This window comes from Epinephelus fuscoguttatus, linkage group LG11, assembly GCF_011397635.1.
Source record: "Epinephelus fuscoguttatus linkage group LG11, E.fuscoguttatus.final_Chr_v1".
Taxonomy (NCBI): domain Eukaryota; kingdom Metazoa; phylum Chordata; class Actinopteri; order Perciformes; family Serranidae; genus Epinephelus; species Epinephelus fuscoguttatus.
Genome location: NC_064762.1, coordinates 864,155 through 888,629, shown reverse-complemented (window position 1 = coordinate 888,629; position 24,475 = coordinate 864,155). Strand labels below are relative to the sequence as shown.

General features: G+C 44.4%; 3 protein-coding genes and 1 long non-coding RNA gene across 7 annotated transcripts in view; 2 read left to right on the top strand and 2 right to left on the bottom strand.

The window, feature by feature from the left end:
- Nucleotides 1-146: 146 nt before the first annotated feature.
- On the bottom strand, nucleotides 147-6,970 carry xrcc3 (X-ray repair complementing defective repair in Chinese hamster cells 3). 3 transcript variants are annotated; one of them, XM_049590942.1, is made up of 7 exons: nucleotides 6,772-6,970; nucleotides 2,794-2,931; nucleotides 2,496-2,708; nucleotides 2,094-2,248; nucleotides 1,581-1,793; nucleotides 1,033-1,070; nucleotides 147-863 (listed from the first exon to the last, which is right to left on the bottom strand). In XM_049590942.1, the coding sequence occupies exons 1-7, from the start codon at nucleotides 6,824-6,826 to the stop codon at nucleotides 650-652; spliced, it is 1,026 nt and encodes a 341-aa protein (XP_049446899.1). In that variant the 5' UTR covers nucleotides 6,827-6,970; the 3' UTR covers nucleotides 147-649. The 3 variants fall into 3 exon arrangements, with proteins under 3 accessions (XP_049446899.1, XP_049446900.1, XP_049446901.1); XM_049590943.1 differs by having other exon boundaries at nucleotides 2,794-2,886; XM_049590944.1 differs by lacking the exons at nucleotides 147-863; nucleotides 1,033-1,070 and adding an exon at nucleotides 1,160-1,320.
- On the top strand, nucleotides 1,239-1,651 carry LOC125897540 (uncharacterized). Its single transcript, XR_007450444.1, has 3 exons — nucleotides 1,239-1,339; nucleotides 1,440-1,503; nucleotides 1,568-1,651. It is a non-coding gene; the product is annotated as an uncharacterized LOC125897540 (long non-coding RNA).
- A 262-nt stretch (nucleotides 6,971-7,232) lies between the features above and the next one.
- Nucleotides 7,233-24,475, top strand: part of brf1b (BRF1 RNA polymerase III transcription initiation factor subunit b) — a 40,629-nt gene continuing 23,386 nt past the window's right edge. Inside the window, exons 1-2 of one of the 2 annotated variants that reach the window (XM_049590936.1) lie at nucleotides 7,233-7,524; nucleotides 10,451-10,659. In XM_049590936.1, the coding sequence (XP_049446893.1) occupies nucleotides 10,476-10,659 (184 nt within the window). In that variant the 5' untranslated portion in view covers nucleotides 7,233-7,524; nucleotides 10,451-10,475. The remainder of the gene's footprint in view (nucleotides 7,525-10,450; nucleotides 10,660-24,475) is intronic. The other variant, XM_049590937.1, reaches the window with a different exon arrangement.
- Nucleotides 12,471-23,632, bottom strand: LOC125897531 (uncharacterized). Its single transcript, XM_049590932.1, has 20 exons — nucleotides 23,287-23,632; nucleotides 22,775-22,821; nucleotides 22,447-22,539; nucleotides 22,210-22,337; nucleotides 21,737-21,877; nucleotides 21,553-21,630; nucleotides 21,034-21,204; nucleotides 20,719-20,815; nucleotides 20,398-20,621; nucleotides 20,107-20,272; nucleotides 19,177-19,385; nucleotides 17,837-17,954; nucleotides 17,548-17,756; nucleotides 17,067-17,184; nucleotides 16,613-16,782; nucleotides 16,105-16,202; nucleotides 15,834-15,949; nucleotides 14,221-15,756; nucleotides 13,753-14,121; nucleotides 12,471-12,512 (listed from the first exon to the last, which is right to left on the bottom strand). Exons 1-20 carry the CDS (start codon nucleotides 23,310-23,312, stop codon nucleotides 12,496-12,498), a joined length of 4,131 nt encoding a protein of 1,376 aa, XP_049446889.1. The 5' UTR covers nucleotides 23,313-23,632; the 3' UTR covers nucleotides 12,471-12,495.

Below are 24,475 nucleotides of genomic sequence, written 5' to 3'. Positions count from 1 at the left end.
TTTCTTCTGTGGCTTAACTGACTGCGCAGGCGCAATAAGGCCGCCTGACGTCATGGTATCATTACCTATAATTGTCAGCAGGAGGCGCTGCTGCTGCACGACACAGAGAGAGAGAGAGCGACTAACTGAGCACAGAATATAAAACATTTGAACTTTAATCATAAAAGTTTATTTACAACAGAAAAACATCTTAAACATCAATATTTATTGAACAAAATGATCCAGTGATGAAGACAGTGAGACAGGCTGAAAGCTCCAGAATATAAAAGGTGGTTTAATCATCAGAGTAATTCAGAGAAACAAATAGTGTTCTAACATGTAGTGTTTGTACCTCTGTAATATTACATGGTAATCATTCTGTGATCAGCTGACATGAAACTGAAGGAGGATCAATAAAGCTGATCAGAGTAAATACAGCTGCTGTCCAGAGACTCATGAACATGTTTTCTCATCAGTTCATTTAAAATCTGACCTGAGTTCAGTTTCACCTCCGACGGTCACACTGCACATAACGACCCAAACAGTGACATCATCTCATTTATAACCTTTAATGTCATCAGCTCTCACATGCCTCACTTTATACACTCACGTTTATATATGTTTACACATGTTTACATGTATTTACAAAGGTTTAATCTGGACTGTCAGATCATGTCTGAACTCCTCGGACCCCCTCTCTCCACACAGCGGCGTCTCGCCCATCTCGGGCCAGGTGAGGAGCAAACACCACCTCCAGCCTGCGGAGGGCACTGCTCTGGTTGCCACGGGCGACTGTCCCCTGAAGACGCCGCATCATCAGCCGAACCATCACCTGATTGGCCCAGACCAAACCCAGAGCTGGGGACACGCTGGAGGACAGAGGGCTGAGAGAGGAAATATGATCAGTCTGAGAATGTTCCTGAAATATGTTCATGTGTTCATGTGTTCATATGTTCATGTGTTCTCCTTCTCTACTGAATCTCTATATCAATTTTCACTTTAATCAAACTTTTAAATCATTTTTCTGAAAGAAAACATGAAATTATTTTTTACCCCAAACTGTCGTCTGAGCTGCTGAAAACATCCGTCACCTGAAACACAGACAGGTGTGTGTGTTACCTGTTAGTACAGAGGACAGGTGTGTGTGTTGCCTGTTAGTACAGAGGACAGGTGTGTGTGTTACCTGTTAGTACAGAGGACAGGTGTGTGTGTTACCTGTTAGTACAAAGGACAGGTGTGTGTGTTGCCTGTTAGTACAGAGGACAGGTGTGTGTGTTACCTGTTAGTACAGAGGACAGGTGTGTGTTGCCTGTTAGTACAGAGGACAGGTGTGTGTGTTGCCTGTTAGTACAGAGGACAGGTGTGTGTGTGTTACCTGTTAGTACAGAGGACAGGTGTGTGTGTTGCCTGTTAGTACAGAGGACAGGTGTGTGTGTGTTACCTGTTAGTACAGAGGACAGGTGTGTGTGTTACCTGTTAGTACAGAGGACAGGTGTGTGTGTTGCCTGTTAGTACAGAGGACAGGTGTGTGTGTTGCCTGTTAGTACAGAGGACAGGTGTGTGTGTTGCCTGTTAGTACAGAGGACAGGTGTGTGTGTTACCTGGTTGATGCAGAGGACAGGTGTGGTGAACTCCAGGCTCAGGTGGTGCAGTGTGGAGGAGAAGGTGATCAGTTGTTTGCTCCTCTCCAGCCAATCAGCAGCCTGGAACTCAGCCCTGAAGAGAGCCGCCACAGAGTCCACCACCAGGAGGCGGACCAGACCGCGAGCCAGCAGCAGGGGGACACGGCGGGACAGACACACCTGCAGCGAGTCCTGCAGGTAAAGAACCACCTGTGAGACAGATACAGATACAGAGACAGAGACGGACACAGAGATGGTCCTGCCTGTCCACGTGGTCGGGATCGTAGCTGCTGTTTATTTACATGTGAAAACCTCGAGCGGCAGCAGCGGAGTCAGAGGGAGGAGACTTTACCAACTCTGTCCTGACGAGTGACTCACAGCCACGTTATTATCGTCCAACATTTTTCACAAAAAGTACAACTGGTAAAAAAGAAGATCATAAATCTGTATAAATGTTGTGGAGCTGACGGAGACGCGACCGGACAGACTCACCAGGTCGGCAGCATGTTCGATGTAGATGTGGTCACTGAACTGGAGGCTGCTGATCAGGGACGGAGGGACGTCGGTGCGCAGACTGGACTGTTCTCTGATCAGCTGCTGCAGACGTCTGTTGGGAAACGAGTCCTCAGTGCAGATGTACACCGCTCCTGCAGACAGACACCCACAGGACTAAGCTTTTTTTTCCAGTACAGTGAACTTCTGATGATGATTTGGTCCCCAGATTTTACTGCAGAGTGAGCGCTCTTGACTTTCATACTAATCTTTGGTACAGACAGCTGCAGACACAGAGGAGGAGAGGTGAGTTCAGAGGTGATGGTGTGTTCACTGACCTGTGCTCAGAGGTGATGGTGTGTTCACTGACCTGAGCTCAGAGGTGATGGTGTGTTCACTGACCTGAGTTCAGCCCTCTGTACTCTATCGGGTACTGCACAGACAGACAGAGCTGCAGAGCCAACTGAGTCTTCCCCGCTCCGCTCTCTCCCGACACCTCAGTGATGCCGCCCGCAGGTAGACCCCCCCTCAGCAGCTCGTCCAGTACGGGACACCCGACACTGAGTCTGAGGTCAGACTTGAACCCGCCACACTCTCCACGCTGGAGGAGGAGGGCTGTAAACACAACAACACAAGGTTTATAGCACGCTATGACATCACTCTGTGATGTCCAATTAGAACTCGCCACCGCTGATCTGACCTGGGGTTGGAGGGTGACGTCTGCAGGTGGTGGCGGCGGCGGTGAGCAGCTGCTGGACGTCTGAGCGTGACAGGCCGGTGAGTCTCTGCAGGTTTGGACCAGAAACACACAACACGTCCCTGACGGACTTCAGTTTAGCTGGAAGGAGAAACAACTGGGTAACCATGGTAACAACAACAATAACAACAGCTGACAGGCCTGTTTCACAGACACTTCTGAGGAAGCTTTGACCAAACTCCAGACTAAACCTGATTGTTTTAACTTAAAGCTTCATCTCATCTTTATTTTTAATGATTTTTATTCCAATGTGCAGAACAAGAGGGGAAACGTTCACGTTCATTAAGTTCAAGGTTAAAGAAATGACCAAATAAACAACAGGACAGTAAACAAATGTAAACATGTTACAAGATTTAAAACTGATAAGAAAGAAAATGATTTCACTCTAAGTTCTGAGTGGACATGAAACAACAAAGAGGAATGAAACAATAAGATATGGGTGAATAACATAAATTTATCTCAGTTATCTGATAAAGCGCTGCTTTTGACACCACTGATCACTCCATCCTCATCAGTTGACTGAATACATGTGTTGGTATCTCAGGGAAAGCCCCACAATGGTTCATGTCATATTTGTCAAATAGACGTTTTTCTGTCTCCTCTCTATGTGTCCTCGTCCACTCCGCTGTTATATGGGGTGCCCCAGGGCTCAATCCTTGGTCCCATTCTTTTCTCATTGTATATGCTTCCCTTGGACCAGATAATCAGTCGTGTTGGTTGTATATCCTATCATTGCTATGCGGATGACACTCAGCTATATTTTTCAGTAAAGCCAGATGATCTTAGCAACCTAAGCACTCTCCACAACTGTTTAGCTGTGATAAAGGACTGGATGTCTGTCAAGTTTCTTCAGCTAAATTCTGACAAAACTGAGATTCTCATTTTTGGCCCTGAAAATACTGCTCCAGGCATCTTTCAGCATATTGGCCCACTTGCCCCCCATGTCAAAATTAACACTAGGAATCTTGGCGTTATATTATAACTTATATTATAACGCCCTAAATTACCCTAAACTGAAACTTGAACAACATGTCAATAAAATGGTTCAATCCTGCTTTTTTCAACTCAGGAACATTGCAAAAATCAGACCATTACTGTTAGCCTCTGAGTTGGAACATCATTCATGCCTTCATTGTTTCCCATCTCGATTACTGCAACTCCCTTTTCACCTGCCTTAGCCAAGCTGACCTGTCACGTCTCCAGCTTGTACAAAATGCAGCAGCGAGGCTATTAACTTAGGTCTTCCAACCAAAACCTGTTGGCCATACCACGTGCCAAACTAAAAACCAAAGGTGACTGTGCTTCTGCTGCCCTGACACCCAGACTTTGGAACAACCTTCCCACTTCCATTAGATCAGCTGTGTCTGTTGACTGGTTCAAAAAACACCTAAAAACCTACTTTTTTAGAATGGCTTAAATAACATTTGATAAATTCAAGTGTATACTCTGGATGATGACTGCATGCTCGCTGTGCTCGTATATGTGTGTGTGTTGTCTGTATGTGTTCTTGAATGTGTCTTTTATAGTCTTGTGGTCCTCTTTTCTTTGTGTCCCAATGTCAATGTAAAGCACTTTGTAACCTGCGCTTAAAAAGGTGCTATAAAAATAAAGTTTTACTTTTTTACATAAAGTGGGAAAATGTTTTAGAATATTGTACAACTTGTGTTTTTATTCCTCTTACTAATCTTAAAGATTTTAAGTTCTGTTTAAATTCATTTGGGAAAAAACTTCAGGATTCTGTTACAGGTATGAAAATATTATTGGACATTTAATTACATTACAACAGAGTTCATTATTTCTGTTTTCATACCAAATGTGTCAGACATGTTATTAACTGAATTTTTATCAGATTTGTGTAAGATGCCTTTTTCCTTTTTCTGTCTTTCAGAGAATCATTTTTAGTGAGACAGTTTCTTATTTAATGATAATTATATTTCTTGTCCAAGATAAAAATCCCTTGAGTTGATGATCACGTGGATAAATTGATATCTGTTATCGGCCAAATGAGTTGTTATATATCAGCAAATAATCCAATGCATTCATCTCTATTTATAATCTAATAAATTACCTCTGGCATCCATTTAATCAGCTGTATATCAGATATTTTTCTCAAACCAATCTTCATAAAAGAAAGACTTATTTGGACAGAGTATATATGTATTATTCCACAGATTAGGAGAATGTGGTGAAAAGTTATGCACAACATTTTCTAATTAGGGTTGCAGCAGCATACCGCTTTAAAGCTACACTATGTCAGAGATGGGTAAAAATGCATCAAAATGTATTTTGATACAAAATACCCCTCAAATAAATCTATCAAAATAAAATACATGTATTTTGTATTTTCAAATACAGAAAATACCTTTTTTTCTTTTTCTCTTTAGCAGCGACCTGCAGCTCTACAGGTCACTCTGTCGGTCGGTCGGTCCACAAAGCTTTTTGTGAAAAACTCAAAAAGTCCTTGACTAAAAATGCTCAAAATGTGCATACTGCAACTAGAGACCATGAGTAACTATACCAGAAAGAACAACCATGATTCTTCCATTAATGGCGCGATAGAAGCAAATTTGCTCTTGTTTTCTCACAGTTTGGTGTGACAATCTGTTGAACTTGGAAGACGTGAGCAGCAAGGTAGTCTACTGGTAGTGTGGGTCCATGCACGTGAGCAGCATGCCTGGCAAGTCCAGTCTAGCTGTGCTGTGAACTGTCCACCAACGGTCGAGCTGAACAGCAGCAAGACACTGTAGCTACTGTAGCTAGTTCACTTGTTTGCTGTCTAACTTAGAGCCCTGTGTTCAACTCTTTCAAATGACAAAGAGAAAACAAAGCTAGGGACATGTAGGCTACCCTAAAATATTATTTACTGATTCAGATTTAGATTCAGACAACTTTATTGATCCCACGTGAGGCAGTTCATTTGTAGCATACTCATCCCAAGCATCAACCACAACAACACACAGTTTCCTATGTGATGCACAGTCCAGTGAAACAGACCACGAGGTCACTGAAGGGCCCAAGTTTAAAAAACATATAGATAAAAAATATTTTTTAAAAAAGATAAATAAAAAATATTGTTACATCCAATATATTAAGAATGTGTAGCCTATTATTTTTGTTTGTTGATTCGTGGGGAAAGTATTCTGAGTATTTTAAATACAAAATTACTCCACTCAAAAGTATTTAGTTACAAATCACATTTGCTTTTTATCGGCCTTATCAAATACAAATTACAAAATACTCAAATGTAATTTCATTAAGTATTTTAAATACAAGTAATAGAAATACTGCCCATCCCTGCCTGTGTTATTCAAACTGACAGTGATGATACTGTATACGGAGAATCTCAACTTTTAGTTTTTTTCAAAAAGTGACACTTTTCACACAAACTTCAATTTTTCAAAAAATAGTTTCAAGTTTCAATTATAGTAATAAAACAATTGTTCAACCAACAATAACTCTGCTGTTTCCATTCCTTCAAGGACAGTTTGACCTGTAATCATAATAATTCTGTAATACCGTGAAACCGGTGAAAATCTGGCACTGTCTCAGCCCAATGTCTGATAGAACAGTATTTGTTTATAGAACTCTCATAATAATTAAACAGGAACTTTACTAACATCAAAGTCCGTCATAAGAAGCTTCACCTTACCATCATCATCATCATCATCATCATCATTTAGGAGAACTGAGAGTACATTCATTTATCATCAATTTATAACAAAGCTCCTACATTACTGCACTTTCTATGACGTCAAAGTCTGTGAATATATCAGCTACACTCACGCCGAAAGAACTACAAAAACACAAACTATAAGATAACACGTTTGTTCATGTTCTATAATTCCCGTGTATTTGAGGAGAAGCGATGAAGTATTAAAGTGTCATATTTCTGATTGCAGTCTGGTGCAGCGGCTCGTTTACCTCTCCGGACGGCCGCTATGATCCGCGGGTGGAGCTCCAGCTGGTCGCAGTCCATGTCCCCGCTGAGGACATGCTGTCCCCGCCGCTGCTTCAGTCCCACAGACCGGCCTAACGTCTCAAACACGATTTTATTTGACAGTAACTCTGTTTGTTCGTTTGTTTGTTTCTGTCACTAAAACTTTACACCCAAACCGCGCGCCCGAACACCAGACGTCATCACGCTGCGCCGGTTGGAGCCATTTCCCGGGGTCTGTTGGGGGGGGGGGGGGGGGGTCGGTCACTGTTTAAAGACAGAAACAAGTTAATTGTTCTCCATTGTCCACGGTGATAATGTTGATATACTCTGTTTCTATGGCAACAACACGGAACATGAACGTTTCATGTTAAATAACAATTAAATTTCTCCGCCATCGATTTTCAGACACCCCCGCGCGGTCTCCGGAACAACTGACGTCATCACACTGCGTCACAGGAGGAAAACAAACACAATAGACTCTGATCAGTTTCTATGATCTTTGATCGGTATTTAAATGATTGATCGTTTAGATAATCGGTTAAATATCTGTGTGTTCGGTTCGACCGGAAAACAAAATGGACTCCAGCGGGAAAACAAAACCGAAGACACGAACATCTTCACCGTGTTTCTAACCGCCAAACTCCCGTTGTTTCCATCTACTGACTGGACTCTACTGGTTTCTATTAACTGGACTCAAACTGGGCTCTGTAGTTTTTAATAACTGGTTTCTACTGTTGGTGAGTTCATCAGATCAGTTTTATTAAAGTTAAATCATTTCTCATCAAACTGTGATCAGCTGTTGTTTTCAGTAGTTAATAATCGATTTATTATCGGTAATGACCCGTTAATGTCTCTGCAACACGTCATGTAATGTGTTGTTGATCGATCAGCTGTATCGGCCCAACATCAGCTCGGTTGTGTCTGAGGTTTATTCAAATATAACAGTGTTATAGTTTGATTATGGATTAATCTGTTGATGATTAGTGACTGGCGGCACGGTGGTGTGGTGGTTAGCACTGTCGCCTCACAGAAAGAGGGTTGCCGGTTCGATCCCGGGCGTGGGAGCCCCTCTGTGCAGAGTTTGCATGTTCTCTCCGGGCACTCCGGCTTCCTCCCACAGTCCAAAGACATGCAGGTTAATTGGTGACTCTAAATTGTCCGTAGGTGTGAATGTGAGTGTGAATGGTTGTCTGTCTCTATGTGTCAGCCCTGTGATAGTCTGGTGACCTGTCCAGGGTGAACCCTGCCTCTCACCCAGTGTCAGCTGGGATAGGCTCCACCCCCCCGCGACCCTCAAGAGGATGAAGTTAGAAGGTTAGGTTAGGTTAGAGGATGAATGAATGATTAGTGACTGTTGTCAGAGGTGGAAGTGACGTCTCAAGTATTATCATCAACATGTATTTAAAGAACCAGCAGTAACATTAACAGATCTGATAGAATAATAATAATAATACATTTTATTTCTGGGCACCTTTCATGACACTCAAGGTTGCCTTACAGAGTAAAATACAATAAAATACAGAGTACAAGATAATTTAACATTTTACAATAAACAAACAAATATCAGTTTAAAAAGCAAACAAAACAAACAAACAAAACATCTAACCACTCAAAGAGAGAAGGAGAGCCTGAACAGGTGAGTTTTCAGCCTGGATTTAAAGTGTGGGAGTGAATCAATATTTCGGAGGTCAGGGGGGAGTGAACTCCAGAGGTCTCTCTGCTCCCCATGGTAGTGAGGCGAACGGAGGGGACAGTGAGGTGAACAGAAGAGGAGGATCTGAGGTTGCGAGCAGGTTTGGTGATAGGAAGGAGGTCAGAGAGGTACGGAGGGGCGAGGCTGTGGATGGTCTTGCAGCTCAGAAGTATATTTTATAGTGGATGTGGGAGGTGATGGGGAGCCAATGGAGCTGCTGTAAGATGGGTGTGATATGACGGGTGGATGGGGTCCAGGTGATAATACAGGCGGCGGAATTCTGAACCATCTGCAGTTTATGGAGGATTTTCTGGGGGAGACCAAACAGGAAGGAGTTGCAGTAGTCAAGCCGGGAAGTGACAAGACTGTGAACCAGTATGGCAGCGGTGTGAGGTGTGAAGGAAGGGCGTAGGCGGTTGATGTTGCGGAGAGGAAAGTAGGCTGACTGGGTTATGTTGTTAATGTGGGATGAGAAGGAAAGCATGCTGTCAAGGATGACACCCAGACTCTCTACCTGAGGGGAGGGGAGGATGGAAGAATTGTCCATCGATATGGCGAAACTGTGGGCTTTGGCTAGAGAGGATTTAGTGCTGATTAGTAACATTTCTGTTTTATCACTGTTTAATTTGAGGAAATTGCATGTGAACCAGGACTTTATTTCATGAAGGCAATCAGTAAGGAATGAGGGAGGGTGGAATCAGGTTTGGAGGAGATGTAGAACTGGGTGTCATCCGCGTAGCAATGGAAATTAATGTGGTTTTTACGGAAAATGTGAGATGTAGATGATGAATAGCAGGGGCCCCAGGACAGAGCCCTGGGGCACACCTGTGGAGACTGGGAGGGGGTGCGAGGTAAATGATTTCAGCTGAATGAACTGAGTGCGACTGGATTATTATGACTGATACATTAATGCATTGATCAGTTTGATGTTGTCATTTTAAAGACTGTATATCCTGCTGGGTAGCTTTATAACACCCTGTCATAATAATCATTATTTGGTGTGTGTTTTGTATGAACATATAAAACTGCTATAACTAAAGCGGTCAGATAAATGTGGTGCAGTGAAAAAGTGTCATATTTGCCCCAATGTTTAGTCAAGTAGAAAAAGTAAAATACAAGAATCTCAAAAGTGAGCTTAAGTAATTGTACCTACTTCCTGTCCTCCACTGACTGTAGGTTAATAGTGTGGTAGTAGTTTAGAAATACACAAATACTGTATATTGTAATTAATTTATCAGAGATCAACAGACACTCGTCAACACTGTTGTGCACATGCCACCATAAAAATACAAAACACAGCCAACACAGAAACACTCACCCTGAGGGGTCAGTCAGTCCTTCAGTGGGTGAGTTGGTTGGTTAGTCAGTCGATGGGTCAGTGAGATGATCATGGGGGGGGGGGGTGTCATGGTTTTGTGTCACCTCTGCTTATGTTTGACTTCTGTTTAAACGAAACCTGATCCAGGAACAAACACGTTATTAAACTGGTTCAGTTTCTGAGCTCTGACAGTAGAACTCAGACTGAGAGTTCAAGATCAGAGGATTCGCTTTACCATGATGATGACGACGATGATTTTCACCACAGTCTGCAGCAGATGAGATAACTGACTGAGGGTAACAGAGGATGATGTCATCATAAACCTGATCCAGAACCTGATTTAACACAAACAGGATTTTCTGTTTAACTCTGTGAAGTCACAGTTAATGTAAACATACATCTCTGCAGGGCGGAGAACGTTCACTGTCTACAGGAATACTCCAGGTTAAAGTGGTGTCAGTGTGGAGTCGTGTGATTGGCTGGTGATGTGTAACCACAGATCTGTGATCAGCAGCTCCGTCAGATCAAAAATCATCTCCTCAGTTATTTTACATTTGCTGATCAGTGACGTTTTGTTGAAGGGTTTGAATGTGTCAGACATTAAAGACGTCTCCCTCTGCTAACAGCTGACATCCTCCTCTCTGACCTGCAGGCTGTGTTGACCTTTGACCTCCACCATGAGCTCCAGGGTGTGCAGGACCTGCGGAGGGTCAGATATAGATGTGGATCAGGCCCGGGGCAGCGCGGTGTGCACCAGCTGTGGTTCTGTTCTGGAGGACAACATCATTGTCTCTGAGGTCCAGTTTGTGGAGGGAAGCGGAGGAGTGTCGTCTGCTGTGGGACAGTTTGTCTCTGCTGACGGTGAGACACCAGTAGGAAGTGTTAACACTGAAACATTAACGCTGTTCACTCCTGGTCAGCAGTGACACCACCCCCTGCTGGTGGTGCCACTGTCTTCCTACAGGGGGAGCGGCAGCACCCAACTTAGTGGAAGCGCTGTCCTCTGTGTGGCGCACTGTTCAAAACTGTCTCTGAGCACTGCGCTCACAGTTCCAAGTATTTCAACTTTGACCTTGGTTACTGGTGACCTTTCAAAGAGCAGCCAATGAGATAACAGCTGTTGGACCAGTTGGTAACTACTTGTGACTCCACCAGACGCGCCGCAGCACATGTTAGAACTGTCTTTGTAAAAACACGTCCAGTCTATTTCTGACAGCGTCACGACGCACTGCTCAGAGCAAATAGAGCCGAGCAGGAAGTGTACAGCAACGTCCTGTCAATTTACAAATTAAACACCCTGCACAGTTCCCACAGGCATGAAACTCCTGGAAAGTTATGAAATTAGAAAAGCTGTTTTCCAGGCCTGGAAGGGTTTGAATAATCGTTGTTTAAAATAAGTTCATAAAAATCCCCAAACATGCAACAGAAATACGTTCTTGTCGTACTAATTTAAAATCTAGTGCAGCACCATGTGACTGTTGAAATGTCTCCAGGTCTCAAAGACACGTTTAACCAGAACAAATGCACGCAGACTTCGCGCTGACATCTATCTGCAGGATCTTCAGTTTTCTGTCCCCCAACAGGGGCATGGCCTTGACGTTTGAAGAGCCCATGTATGTTGGTCTGGTCTGTTGGTGTATGCAGCCAGTTAACAGCTGGACTGTCTAACGAGCATCAAAGTTAACAAGTGTTAGCAGTTTATTCACAAAGGCCAGGGAAGCACATGTTCAATAAAGTAACTCATTATCGATATACAGGCCTCCCTTTTTAAATTACGGAAATAAAGTCATGGAAATTGGTTATAATATTATAAAGACTTTATGGAAAAGTTTTTGAAATATATTGGCTAAAATGTGTGGGAACCCTGACCCCATAAATGTAAACATAGATCATTATATTTAATAATTATGAGGATGAATGTATTTTAACGACTGAAACAGCCACAGATATTAACTATTAACACCATGTTAACTTTGTCTGTTGGCTGCAGCACAACAATGTAGGAAACAACAAGGAGCACAATAAAACAGACAAAATAAGAAACATTTAACTTCACAGCCACTGAATGACAGAAGGTAGAAGCAAAAATCAGAGAAATAAAATCTGCAGCTCTACAAAATCCAGCAGGCAAAACACTTCTGAGACGCTCCTGGTGTGGTATGACACCGTGCGAAGGATGGAACGAAACCGGCGTCGCAGCCAGGACACAGTGCAGCTGCGTACGGTGTAATCCAGACATTAATCCTCATATTTAGAGTCGTGCACAGCGCTCTCTCTGCGCAGTTTAATACGTCGGATTCTTTTGAGACACGACAGCTTTTAGAGCAAGAAACAAAAGCAGCTTCTACCAAACCTCATCATTTTAACTTTGTGTCCTTATTCACAGGAACAAAGAAACAAATAGAGTAAAAATCTTAAATGTTTAATTTGATGTCGCAGGAATGTTTTGTTTCAGTCGACTGCAGCTCAGCGCTGAACTGAACCAACTCTGTCACCAGTATTATGATTCTCTGTGAATGAAACATGAGGCCTCTGAACATCAGTGCTTCCTATAATGAGGTTAGTTTGTAATGTTTATCTAATACACAGGGTGACATCACTGTGAAGTCATATGACAGAGCATCAAACAGCTGAGTGTGAACAAACTGAAGCTTTATTGAATCAGATTCTGCAGACGGTGTTTGATTCTGTTCTTCATCAGCTGATCCGTTTACCTGAGAGGACAGGAACATGTTTACACCCTCAGAGACAACAACACCTGGCAGGAAACTGATACCTCCTCTAACACTGACTGTTTAAACTAAAACAGGGCGACACGTTCCCTTTTTCCACCACATTAGCTCTGGTTCTGTTCTAGTTTCTTGGAGCCATCTCATGAACCAGCCTACGTTTCCATCTATTGTAATCAAGCATGTGTCGTCAGCGGTGGACGCTGCACAACAGAAGTAAACAGCTGAAGCAAAAACAAACAAACAAACAGATTATCTGTGAACTTTTGTTCTGTTTGTACAGATATTTGTTTTTACCCAGTAACAAGCATGAACCAGCTGTTGATGACACCGCTGCACGCTCCTCTGTAGTCTCTAGATTTCTCGCTTGACTCCGTCCTCACTTTCTGACCTGTACGATATGATATGACACGCCCACCGATGTTGTCACAGTTCACACTTCAGGTCAATAAAAAACTTTTTGGGTTCTTGACCAGTTTCTGTTTTTTTTGTCGAAATGCTCCAAACAGTTCAAAATTAGGTGTGAAACCAGAATGGAACTGGTCCCATGTTGGTGGAAGAAGGGATAACTAGGGATGCACAATGTTGGATTTCTAGCCGATATCTGATATGTTGGCCACTAACCAATATATCCATGTAAAATGATGCAGCCGTCTTCCCTGAATCCTCTGAGTGAATATACCTCTTTGTGTGATCGCACCCAGATTTATCTTTATTTTTATATGTGTTTCTTATTTGTGTATGCCTACGTATGTGACACTCTGTTATCTTTGGTTAACGGCCCTTTCATCGTCATTTACAAGCATGTCAGAGTTTCTTTTCTGCTTCGTTGCTTTGGTGCGAATCAACGTAGCAGGCAGTGGCTGTGAAATGGTTACACTGATTTATTTTATTGACTGATTATCTGTCTTAATTTGTGGCATTTCTATATTCTTCATATACGCTTGTATATCTTTCATATATGTTGTTTTGTTACCTGTGCCGAATCATTTACATGATGTTTTGCACATGCTAACTTTGTCAATTTGAAAAAAAAAAATTGCTTTGTCATCAACAAAAAAAAAAAAAAAAAAAACTGCATGTTGGGCAATTTCAATATTTGATTGTAAAGCCATTATCATCTGACTGATGAAGAGCGGATATTATCGTGCATCCCTACGGCTGCAGGTCCATTTTATTAATTGTGAACAGACAAACAGAATCTATGAACACCTGTTCTTCGTACCTCTCATGATGCCTTGGTGAACACTGGCTCCATAACGACCGCCACAGTCAGACCTGGTGTTGATCTGTAGGTCTGAAGCTGAACCATCAGAACCATTAGGACCTGTGTGGGAACCAGTAAACCCAGCTCCCCCTACACTGGGACTGAGGTCCTGGTTGCTGTTGGGATTGTTCAGTGGATATGCTCCGATGTGTGCAGGAGTGTTCGGGATGTTCTGTGGTGCGACGCTGAGGTAGGACGTCCTGCGGGTTGTTCCTCTGGTGTCAGACTGAGTGGTGGGGTTCAGGAAATTCTGCGGCTTGTGTTCATCACGGGTTTGGAGTCTTCCCGAGAGACTGGGAGCAAGTTTGACTCTGATGTGAGATGGTCCTGATGGTGGGGACGAGTAGAAAAACAGAAAAATATAGATTATAAGTTATAACACAGTGACCGGGATCTTTATTTTTAATTCAACTATTTTTTTAATACCTGTTGGTTGATGCACATTTCTCAATGGAGAGACCTGGTCTCCACTGTTTCCTTTATCAGCCACTGATTGGACCAGTTTCTGCTGGTGTTCTTGCTGGTTTGGGGACAGTTCTGTGAGGCGGATCATTGCAGGCTGATCTGATTTGACTTGGACACCATGAACACCTTGTTCCTGCTTCAGTGTTGAGAAACCCGTTCTCTTAGGAACATGTTCCTCTCTTACGTTTGAACCTCTGTGTTCAGGACGCTGTTGGGAGGTCCAGCGGTTCCTATTATTGCCGACAGCCGTCGGACCAGTGTCATAGTGGGAGAAATTAGACATTTGTTTGTTTGCTTGTTTGATAAGATGTTTCTGGTTGAGCTGTTGTCCAGAAGAAACAAATTTGCTCAGAGGTTTAACTCGGATGTTTTGCACTCTGGACTGAACAGTCTCGATGTTCCTCCGTTCAATGGCACCTGGTCTTTCCAGGTTTTGGTCGACTTGGCTGGTTGCGATAGATGTTGGTTCAGTGCTGATGGACCCCTCTGTGTCTCCAGACAAGTCAGACACAGTATTTTTGGATTCAGTGGTTTTGGTACTTGCAGGGACGTATTTCTTGTCTTTGCCAGGCAGAAGTTGTTCACTGCTGTCAGGGTGGTCTGGGTTGTACTGAGCTGATGGTTGAAGAACTGGGTGAGGCTGAGACGTTTGTGAAGGATCGTTCTTATTTGGAGGTTGGTATCCAGGTATCTCTTCAGTGTTGGCCATTTCCGTATCACCACCTGAGGACCTGTAAAGGCTCAAATCCAGACTTGCCTCATGTAGCTGGCTCAGTTCTTGCACACCAGGAGAAAGATTGACTTGAGGACTCTGCATTTCTTCATTTGGACTAATGAAACCATTTTGGCGAAGACTGGGCTGGTCCCATGTTAGGCCCGAGTGCCAAACATTGTTACCTAAAATGTTCAGTCCTTGAAATGTCGGAGTCTGACCGAAGCTTCCCCAGTGACTTTCCAACGGTTCCATAACTGGAGAATCAGGAATCCTGCTGGAAGAACTCAAGCCCCCAGCCGGGTTTTCATCAGTGAGTTTCTCACGTCTCACTTGTTCATAGTTGAAGCTCTGTGTGTTGAGGTTTGATAGCTGGATGCTGTCATCCGGTAATGGGTCATATCTGGGAGGAACGTTGGGAAGATGGCCGTCAGTTTGAGATTTGAATACATGTTGGTCCTGCATCTGAAACATGAGAGGACCAGGAAGAGATGAAGCCTGCAGAGGGACTTGGTGGGTACCAGTAGTTTGACCCTCAGAGGGAGGAAGATTAAAGCTTGGAAAACTTTGGAGGTTTTGGGAGGAGTAGAGCGGCTTGTTGTGTCTTCCTGGTATTGTGATGAAGTGACTGGGCCCCGGTTTGGGCCGAGGCCTGATGCCAGAGTTAGGCAGGACTCCCCCTGCGGCTGGGGTTTGGTATGTTTGGTAGGCCTGGTTAGTCGGGGTGTTGACAACATTTCCAGGTACCTGATGTGAACAGTCTTTGTCAGGGAGATGTGCTGACCCTGCAGGAAAAAAAGATTTTAAGAGCCTGTCATTCAAACAAAACTGGCTTTGGATCATTGATAACTCAGATTGTGACCTTTAAGGCTCTTGAAGACTTTGACGGAACCAAATCCAGGAGTCTCTGATCTGAAGATTCTGTCCACAGACAGTCTGTTGACTCCATTAAGTGGATAGAAGCACCTCACTGTCAACCTGTTCAAGAATCAGACATTTCGTCATCAGTAGTCTCTCACATTTGAGTGTTTGTTTAAATCAAGGTTTGTTTCAGGTATTGATGACGGGCCGAGTCCTTTCAGAGAGAATCAGGCAGCACCAGGTTATGAAGTGTTCAGATGTGTTTTCCTTACTTGAACTGAGATTCTCTGGAGATGAAGTTTGGTCCGTCTGCGATTAACTGTCTGTCATGGAGGATCTCGTTCTCATAAACCATGTATGACTCCCCGACCTGTTAAAACATCTTCACTTTACAAAACTTTAAAGACACTCATCTGAACACAATCAACACAATCATCTTGGTTACTTGGTCGCTCTTCTTGCTTTGTACAAATGTCATCTCCGTAAAACATCTTTATAAATGATGTTCTGTGGGTATTAAGGATTAATCCAAAACCCAGAGGTATTCAGTCTGTGATGACAGAAGACATTAAGAACCAGCAAATATTTACAGTCGAGAAGCTGAAACTATTGAATTTTTGGTGTTTTAGAACAAAATTACTCGAATAAGTAACAGTGTCAAAACTGTTGCACTCGGATCAGCTAATAGTTTCAGCTCTTTTCAGTGGTGAGGTGCTCCTTGTAAGCTCTCCACTCTTACAAAGAGCTCCCCCAGAAATCTTTAAAGTATTTAAGACTTACCATGGCTCTGGTCCCACAGGAGTCCAGCTTGAACTCAAATAGGACTTTGGATCTATCTGTCTCTTTGGGTCCACAGGTGGGGTCAAGCAGGGTGGTTGCTGTGGGCTTTACTGTAGGCCAGGTGGAAGTCGGTGTTGTCACCACCGTCATGGTCCCATCTGCAGAACAGACTGAGACACCACAGAGGGTCAATTAGGACTGTATTTGAGTCAGGGACCAATCAGGGTCATTGTTAGGTCTCTATCCAACTCAGGGACCGGTCCAATTAGAATATGTGTTAGGCCTGAATCAGAGTCAAGGGCTGGACCAATCAGGGTCAATATCAGACCCATATCTGTCTCAGACTAACTTTTATGTGGTCCAGTAAGAATGTGAGGATTGTGTAAACAAACTTTACCTGGCTGACGACATATTGACCATCTAAACTGAGCTTAAAGAGAGTATTGCAGGTTACCTATCATGTCCTCGGTTTTGAAGAGGCAGCGTTTGGAGGTGGACGTTTGGACCTCCAGAGTTTTAGAGTCCCTCAGAAGAAGTTTAAATGTCCCATAAAAGTTTGACAGGTTGATGTCCTGGGAAGAAAAGATGACTCTGATGAGATGGAGAGTTGACTGATGGCTGAAACTTTTTCACTGTTGATTCATTTAAATCGTGATATTTTCATTAGTGTTTAAACGGCCTGATTCACTGAAATTAGAAAGATTTAAACTATGGAGAAGATCCAGCTGGGATCAGGCAGTCTCCTGATACTTGAATTAAGTTTTCTGACGGCTGCCATCGATGGACTCTGTGGTTCATGTGTCCCTCAGCTCGCTGTGGATTTACAATGTTCCATTTCATTAACTCAGCAGTGAACTGGGAGAAAATCCACTATCAGGTTGTATATTTTCAGCACCACTTAACAGTACAGACCCCCATGTGTCGTGGACTCTTACTTCATAGGTGTATCCGATGGAGAACACAGGGACTTCTAGGGTGGTCTTGTGAGTGTCATTGTGGAGGCGGTAACCTCTTTGGGCTGCTAGATGTGATGTCAGAGGCTCATGGTCAACGCCCACCTCCCAGAGACTCTCAGCTCGAGGCGGTCTGACCACGCTGAAAGTGATCCCTTCATCTGAACACTGAGCCGTGATCTCTGGAGGAACTTTAAAGGAGAAAGTCTGTATTTAAAACTAAAGAACCACAGGTGGTTACTGTAGACGATCAACGACCAGATGTGCTTACATGCGTTTAATACTCGTGCTGTGATGACGGTGTGGTGGTAGTACGAGTCTCTCTGTGGCATGATGGTTAAAGTGAAGTTTATATCTATGGAGTAATGCACCACACCTTGACCCAGGTTCTGTTGGGATGGAAACAGTGTCTCAGCGACAGGAGGCAACAAAATGCTTCAAAGAACAAAAAATAATTTACATATTTACTTTGTGTTTCAGTGAGATGACTCAGGTGTCTGTCGTCACTTCAAAAGACTAACAGTTGTGATAAATCCTGCAGGAATCATCCTAATAAACATTTTAGATTAGCATAATTAACTCACAAGTTCAACAGGTTCAGACAGCAGCAGTAACCCCCACTGCTCACAGAGACTGAGATCAGGCCAAAAATCTAAAGCCAATTTTACACTGCACGAAACACCTGCTAACACTAGTTAACATCCAGCTTTTAAATGCAATGGAAAAGGTTTCAATCAGCATTCACTACCAGGTCAAATGACTCTGCAGCAGTCGTGTATTTATCGTCTCCGATCGACAGTGATGGAAACTCAACGCCCAGATGAATGCGCTAATTTTAGTCCCTTAACCAGAGAGATGCAATGACATGCCACTACATGAAACCGTCCGTCTCCGTCTGAGCAGCGTCAAACAACGATCCAAATTAGTCTGACAAAGCGACTCGATAAGTTAGAGATGTATGAAAAGACGTAACTGCTGTAAAGTTTCCACTGACCTCCGTGCGGCTTTCTGCTGTTTACTAACCTGTTTTCCAGCCTGTCTGATGAACGTGACACATAGAAAGGCGTACTCGTCTGCTGCAGAGCCGTCGACACAGCTCTGCTCTGCTGGCAATGGGAAAGAGTCTATTGCCTGTGTTTAATGGGATTTACAGTGTTTAAAAAAACCTGCTTACACACATTAAGTTTGGTGGGGTTTTGACAAACACAAATCAGACCCAGACTTTTCCTCAATGAAGCATTTGCTGGCTCAGAAACTTGTTAAAACTGGACCTCAGCCAGCCCAAATCCAGACGCAGATGGGTCAGCTCAGCAGCACCAGGCTGAACTTCTGTCCAAGAACCCAACAAGAAAAACAAGACAGATTAATTACCTCCATCAAATTTCGGATCGCCTGCAGCTCTTGACAAAACTCTGACAGCTGTCCACAATTTTTTAATAACTGAATCTCTTTTTTTTACCGTATAATTATTAGACCTCTTAAAATACGTTGCTCGTTGAAGGTGTTTTTTTGAGCCAGTTGAAGTTTGGTCACATGATCAGGGTGGAGCCACCTCCGCCTCATTAAAGTTAGGATACCCAGGCTGATCCAGGTTCTGTGTTGTGTTCTCACCATCCAGTGCACCACCGAGTCCTCGAAGGGCAGCCGCAGCTCGTAGGCTCGGCTGCCATTGATGTGAACAACAGGAGTGACGCTGTAGCCCCGCCCAGCGCTCTCCGACATCATCAGCTGTTTCCCATTGACTCGGACTTCCTCTAACATGACATCAGCGGGAATGTTTCCCAGGTAGACGCTGAACACGTGGTCGTCACTCACGGTGTCTACAGGAAGAACCAGAAATCCAGACATGAGACATTGACACATAAAGACAGAAATATTATGACAGAGGACATCTTCATCTAAATATCACACATTCACTCCTCGCAGGGCTCCTCATTTTATTATGACTTAATTTATGTATCATTTGATAATCAATTTGGTCTGAAATGTGTCAACAGCACCAAGTTATTCCTTTAACTGTTTCCTCAGTCTGATCCACAGATTGTCAGTCAAGAGATTAGACCCTGGATGAACTGAAAGCATCATAATTATTAAATCTGTTACTGATTGATTTTCCATCGATTGACGACTCGACTGTTTGTTTCAGCTCCTGCAGAAAGTGATTAGACTCACTGACGTCTGTTATTATGAACATGTGTGTTAATATTAACCTCGACAGCCTCGGTGAAGTCCGGTCAGATCACTCAGCAGCGTCTGAAACTGACAATCATCTGACATCACACACACGTTACGCAGTGATTGGTCAGGTGTGCAGAGGTGTAGGAGTAGGTGGAGTTTAACTTCTCTCCAAGCTCTCCATTTTCAGCACTTTAACTCTGAGGTGACATTGGTCAGATTGATGGTGTGGAGACTCCAGAGGCAGATAAAGAGCGTCGGGGGGTGTCAGCGGGGTGTTTGAAAGGATCAGGGAGGAGGTGGGATGCAGCCAGGAGGAGGATTAAGAGTAGGTTAGTTCTTACTGGTCTACACTGGAAGACTTACGGTCGAGATGGAAGGGTGGACGGCAGAGCAGCGGTGTGTCGAGCACTCGGACCATTCGGTGTCTTGTGTCGACGCTGCTGCCGTCTTCATACAGCAGAGAGAAGACGTGTTCGTACAGCAGGAAGATCACATACGTCTCCTTGTACACGTTGTTCACCACCAAACTCTGCAGAGAGGAAGAGGAAACTGACAGATGCACAGTCTGCCGTCGATCGTGATGTCATGTGCATGTGTCGTGTGACTCAGAACAAAACGTGTCCCTGTCTGAAGTTTGGATGGGACTGACCGTACCTTCCTGTAGCCGCCCTCCGCCCCAAAAGGAACCCCAATCTGGACCAGGTGTCCTTGTTGGACCAGACTGAATCCTCTGGTTGCAGCAGTGACTTCGTCCAGCAGGACCCCCTCCACCCCCACACTGAGGCCCTTACTTTCAAAACCCGCTCCCTCCCCGACCAGAGGGGTCACAACCCGTGGGACGTCCCAGAGCAGCCGGGCGCCGTCGAAAGAACCCGAATCTGAGGGAGGATCAGCAAAATAACCATTGGCACCATTTACCTGTCGGACAGAAGCAGCTTCCTGTTCATTCAGGTGTGTTTGTGTGAGAGAACTTACTGACGGTGCAGGCCATGGACACATCGATCATCATCACTGTCAGCTTCTGCTTAAAGAACAAAGAAGCCTGGACAACCTCCACAGGGATGCCGTCCACCTGAAGATAAACAGGAAGATTCATTTCTTTAAAAAAAAGAAAAGGAACAACTTCAGTGTTTCACCACCGTTCACTCAACTCACATGACCTCCTGCTCCAATCCCACCTTTCCCCCTTAGACCTATGCCTACGCCAGGAAACGCTCAGAGTGTGAAGTCACCTCTTCATTAAAACATTTTGTTTGACACTGCATCCGTGAACCTCAGAAGGTTACCCACCATGATGAGCTCAGCGTGCGGCGGTTTGTATTGTGAACGAAGCACCACCCTCCGGGCGGTGGTGGTCAGGCTGTAGCCCCACCCCTGGGCTTCACTGATGGACATGGAGGACGCCTGTCCGTCCCTCTGCAGGAACGTCAGCTGCCAGACTGAAGACGCCGCCCTCTGAGCCTGAACGCCACAAACCAAACATGTCCGAACATTACAGAGGACTCAGGAGAACTATGAAAGCTGCAGATTTGACCAACCAGTCTCAAATCCAGTTTAAAACCATTTTAAGTTCTGAGTCAAGTATTTAAATAAAAACACTGTCAAGACCAGCCCGTGTTGAAAATCAATTTTACGCGTTGACCTCAGCTCAGAGTCATGACTGAACCACCCTGAGTGCTGGTTTTCAGATATCAAATATCACTGCAGATAGCGAGCAGATTCCTTAACATGGGCGACAGAGTGTGGATGAAGAGCGGCCTCCTCAGAGATAACGAGTGTTGCAGTTTATTTGTGTCGGTGTGATTTTACCTGAGAGAAGGCGGCCTGCCACATGTCTCCACTGTCCCCCCGCTGACCTCCACATGAGGACTCTCTGTTCACGTTCACCTGGTCCACATCAAACCACATCAGTCTCAAGACAGTTCACTTTGACATAAGTCTGTTCCAAGACTTCATGTAAGGACAGACTCTCAGAGATAGTAGTAGTTCTGACCTCCATGTAGTCCTCCTCGCAGATGACCTCTCTGTGAGTCCAGCTCAGACCAGAACAGACGGCAGAAACAGGCCGACTGATCCACGATCCACCAGCGTCACTCACCATCACGTTAAATCTGAAGGTGAACACCTCGTCATCCTGGAAACACAGACTGATGTCAGGCTGAGCTCTGACATCACCACAGGGAATACACAGGAGACACCTGATGATGGGTGGAGCTACCTGATATTGGAGAGCAGGGGCTACCTGGTGGTCGAGAGGTGAAACTACCTAATGGTGAAGAGTTGGAGCTATCTGGTTGTGGGTGGAGCTACGTGGTGGTGCAGAGGTAGAGCTGTTTCATAGTGAGTTAAAGTGTCTGGTGATGAAGAGGCAACACTACCTGATCGTGGGTGGGATTATGTGGTAATGGAGAGGTGGAGATATCTTGTAGTGGATGGAGCTACCAGGCGGTGGAGAGGTGGAGCTACCTGGTTGTGGGTGAAGCAGGAGTAATATGAAGCTCTGAAGGTGGTGAAGCCATCCATCTTGAAGGTGCTGATGGTGTAACCGCAGTGGGAGGCGAGCTGCTTGCTGATGGAGTAGACACCATTTTCATCTATGTCAGGATGGATGGAGTGAGATCAGGACAAACGCCACAGGACAGGTAGATGGACAGGTGTACTCTGGGAATGAGGACTACAGAAGCATCAACATGAAGAACTGACCTACAGCCTCAAAGCGAGGCATCTGCACTGAGGTCACCTGGATCCACAGGTAACGATCCCGACACTCGGACCAAACAGCAGCATCAACAAAACCTGACAGAGAAACTGAACCACGTCAGCTACAACTAAGTATTCTCTACAGGACGTGGAGGTCCTGCAGGAGGTCAGGTCACAGAGGTTCAAGTTAGTTTCTGTGGTTGTGAAGAAAATAAATGAAACACATATAAAACATATATACCCCCCCCCCCCCCCCCCAAAAAAAAAATCAACAGTTACTGTTAGAAGACCCAGTAACAACCCAGTACATCCACCAGTAAAACCAGTTTACCTTCAGCTGTAGCTTGTTCTGTAAAGTCACAGCAGATAAAGACGAGTCTGGAAAAAAAGGAGTCGTCAAATTCAGTTTTCAGGTTAGTGCTGTTACCTGTGCAGGTGAGGTTTGTGTTTTTACCTGTGTAGGTGAGGTTAGTGTTTTTACCTGTGCAGGTGAGGTTTGTTTTACCTGTGCAGGTGAGGTTAGTGTTTTACCTGTGCAGGTGAGGTTAGTGTTTTACTTGTGCAGGTGAGGTTAGTGTTTTACTTGTGCAGGTGAGGTTAGTGTTTTTACCTGTGCATGTGAGGTTAGTGTTTTTACCTGTGCAGGTGAGGTTAGTGTTTTTACCTGTGCAGGTGAGGTTAGTGTTTTACCTGTGTAGGTGAGGTTAGTGTTTTTACCAGTGCAGGTGAGGTCTGTTTTACCTGTGCAGGTGAGGTTAGTGTTTTTACGTGTGTAGGTGAGGTTTGTTTTACCTGTGCAGGTGAGGTTAGTGCTGTTACCTTTGCAGGTGAAATTGAACTCACCCAATGATGAAAGCAGCAGTTTTCATGTTGAAGCTGCAGAAACCTTCTCTGTGTCTCCTCTGTGTGTCTGTGGAGGAAAAACTTCCCCTCTGCTCTCAGGTGAGCTAATCACCTGGTCGTCATGGTGACACAGGAGCCAGGTGAGGCTGGTTGAGTCTGATTACAGCTGGAGTTTCTCCTCATGTCTTCGGTGGTTACTGATGATCAGAATATTAATACACAGTAGACTCTGTATAGTTTATGATGAATGTGTTCAGTCTGTGACGACTAAACTTCACCATCAGTCACACAACATGTTTCTGTTACACAATAAACCTTCAGATCAGACAAATCAAATTTAAATCTCAGAAATTCGACAAAAATAAAAGTTTATCTAAAACGTCATCTTGTTGCGTCGACATCTGAACCAATCAGCTGTTAGATCAGGTGAGAGCCAGGCGGTGCAGTCGGTGGAGAGCAGCTGCAGCGCCTGGCTCTAAAAACTGCGGCCGCCTCGCTCTCGTGGCTTTATCACCGTCCACTTTTGTAATACGTCAGAGCAAGTCGGGTTGAAGTCGGACAAAAAACTAACAGGCATGCATTGTGCTCTGATTGCCAGTGATCGAATCTAAAGCTCTGAAGGTGGTGAAGCCATCCATCTTGAAGGTGCTGATGGTGTAACCGCAGTGGGAGGCGAGCTGCTTGCTGATGGAGTAGACACCATTTTCATCTATGTCAGGATGGACAGAGTGAGATCAGGACAAACACCACAGGACAGGTAGATGGACAGGTGTACATCCCAATCCTTATCCAGATTCTGACCAATCCAGATCCAAAACCTGATCCTGATCTCAATCCTTATCTTGATTCTGATCCTAATCTCGATCCTAAATCTAATCTTGACCCTGACCCAGATCCAGAACCTGATCCTGATTGGTCTGTTCACTGTTGCTGGTTCTGGGTCGCTCAGAGTTCTGTATCACGCACTCATTAACACTCACCTGTCCTTCAGACACCTGCTCAGGGTGGAGGTCTCCATGTGGGCAGCAGGAGGGTGGAGATCTGCTGCACCTGCTGAACAAACTGTGAGCACGAATAGTTCAGACAGGTGTGTCTGTCTCTGTGGACTCTGACAGGGAGACAGGTTAATTGACCTTAGATGATAAAAGCTGTCTGTCTGTCTGTCTGTCTGTCTGTCTGCCTGCGTGCA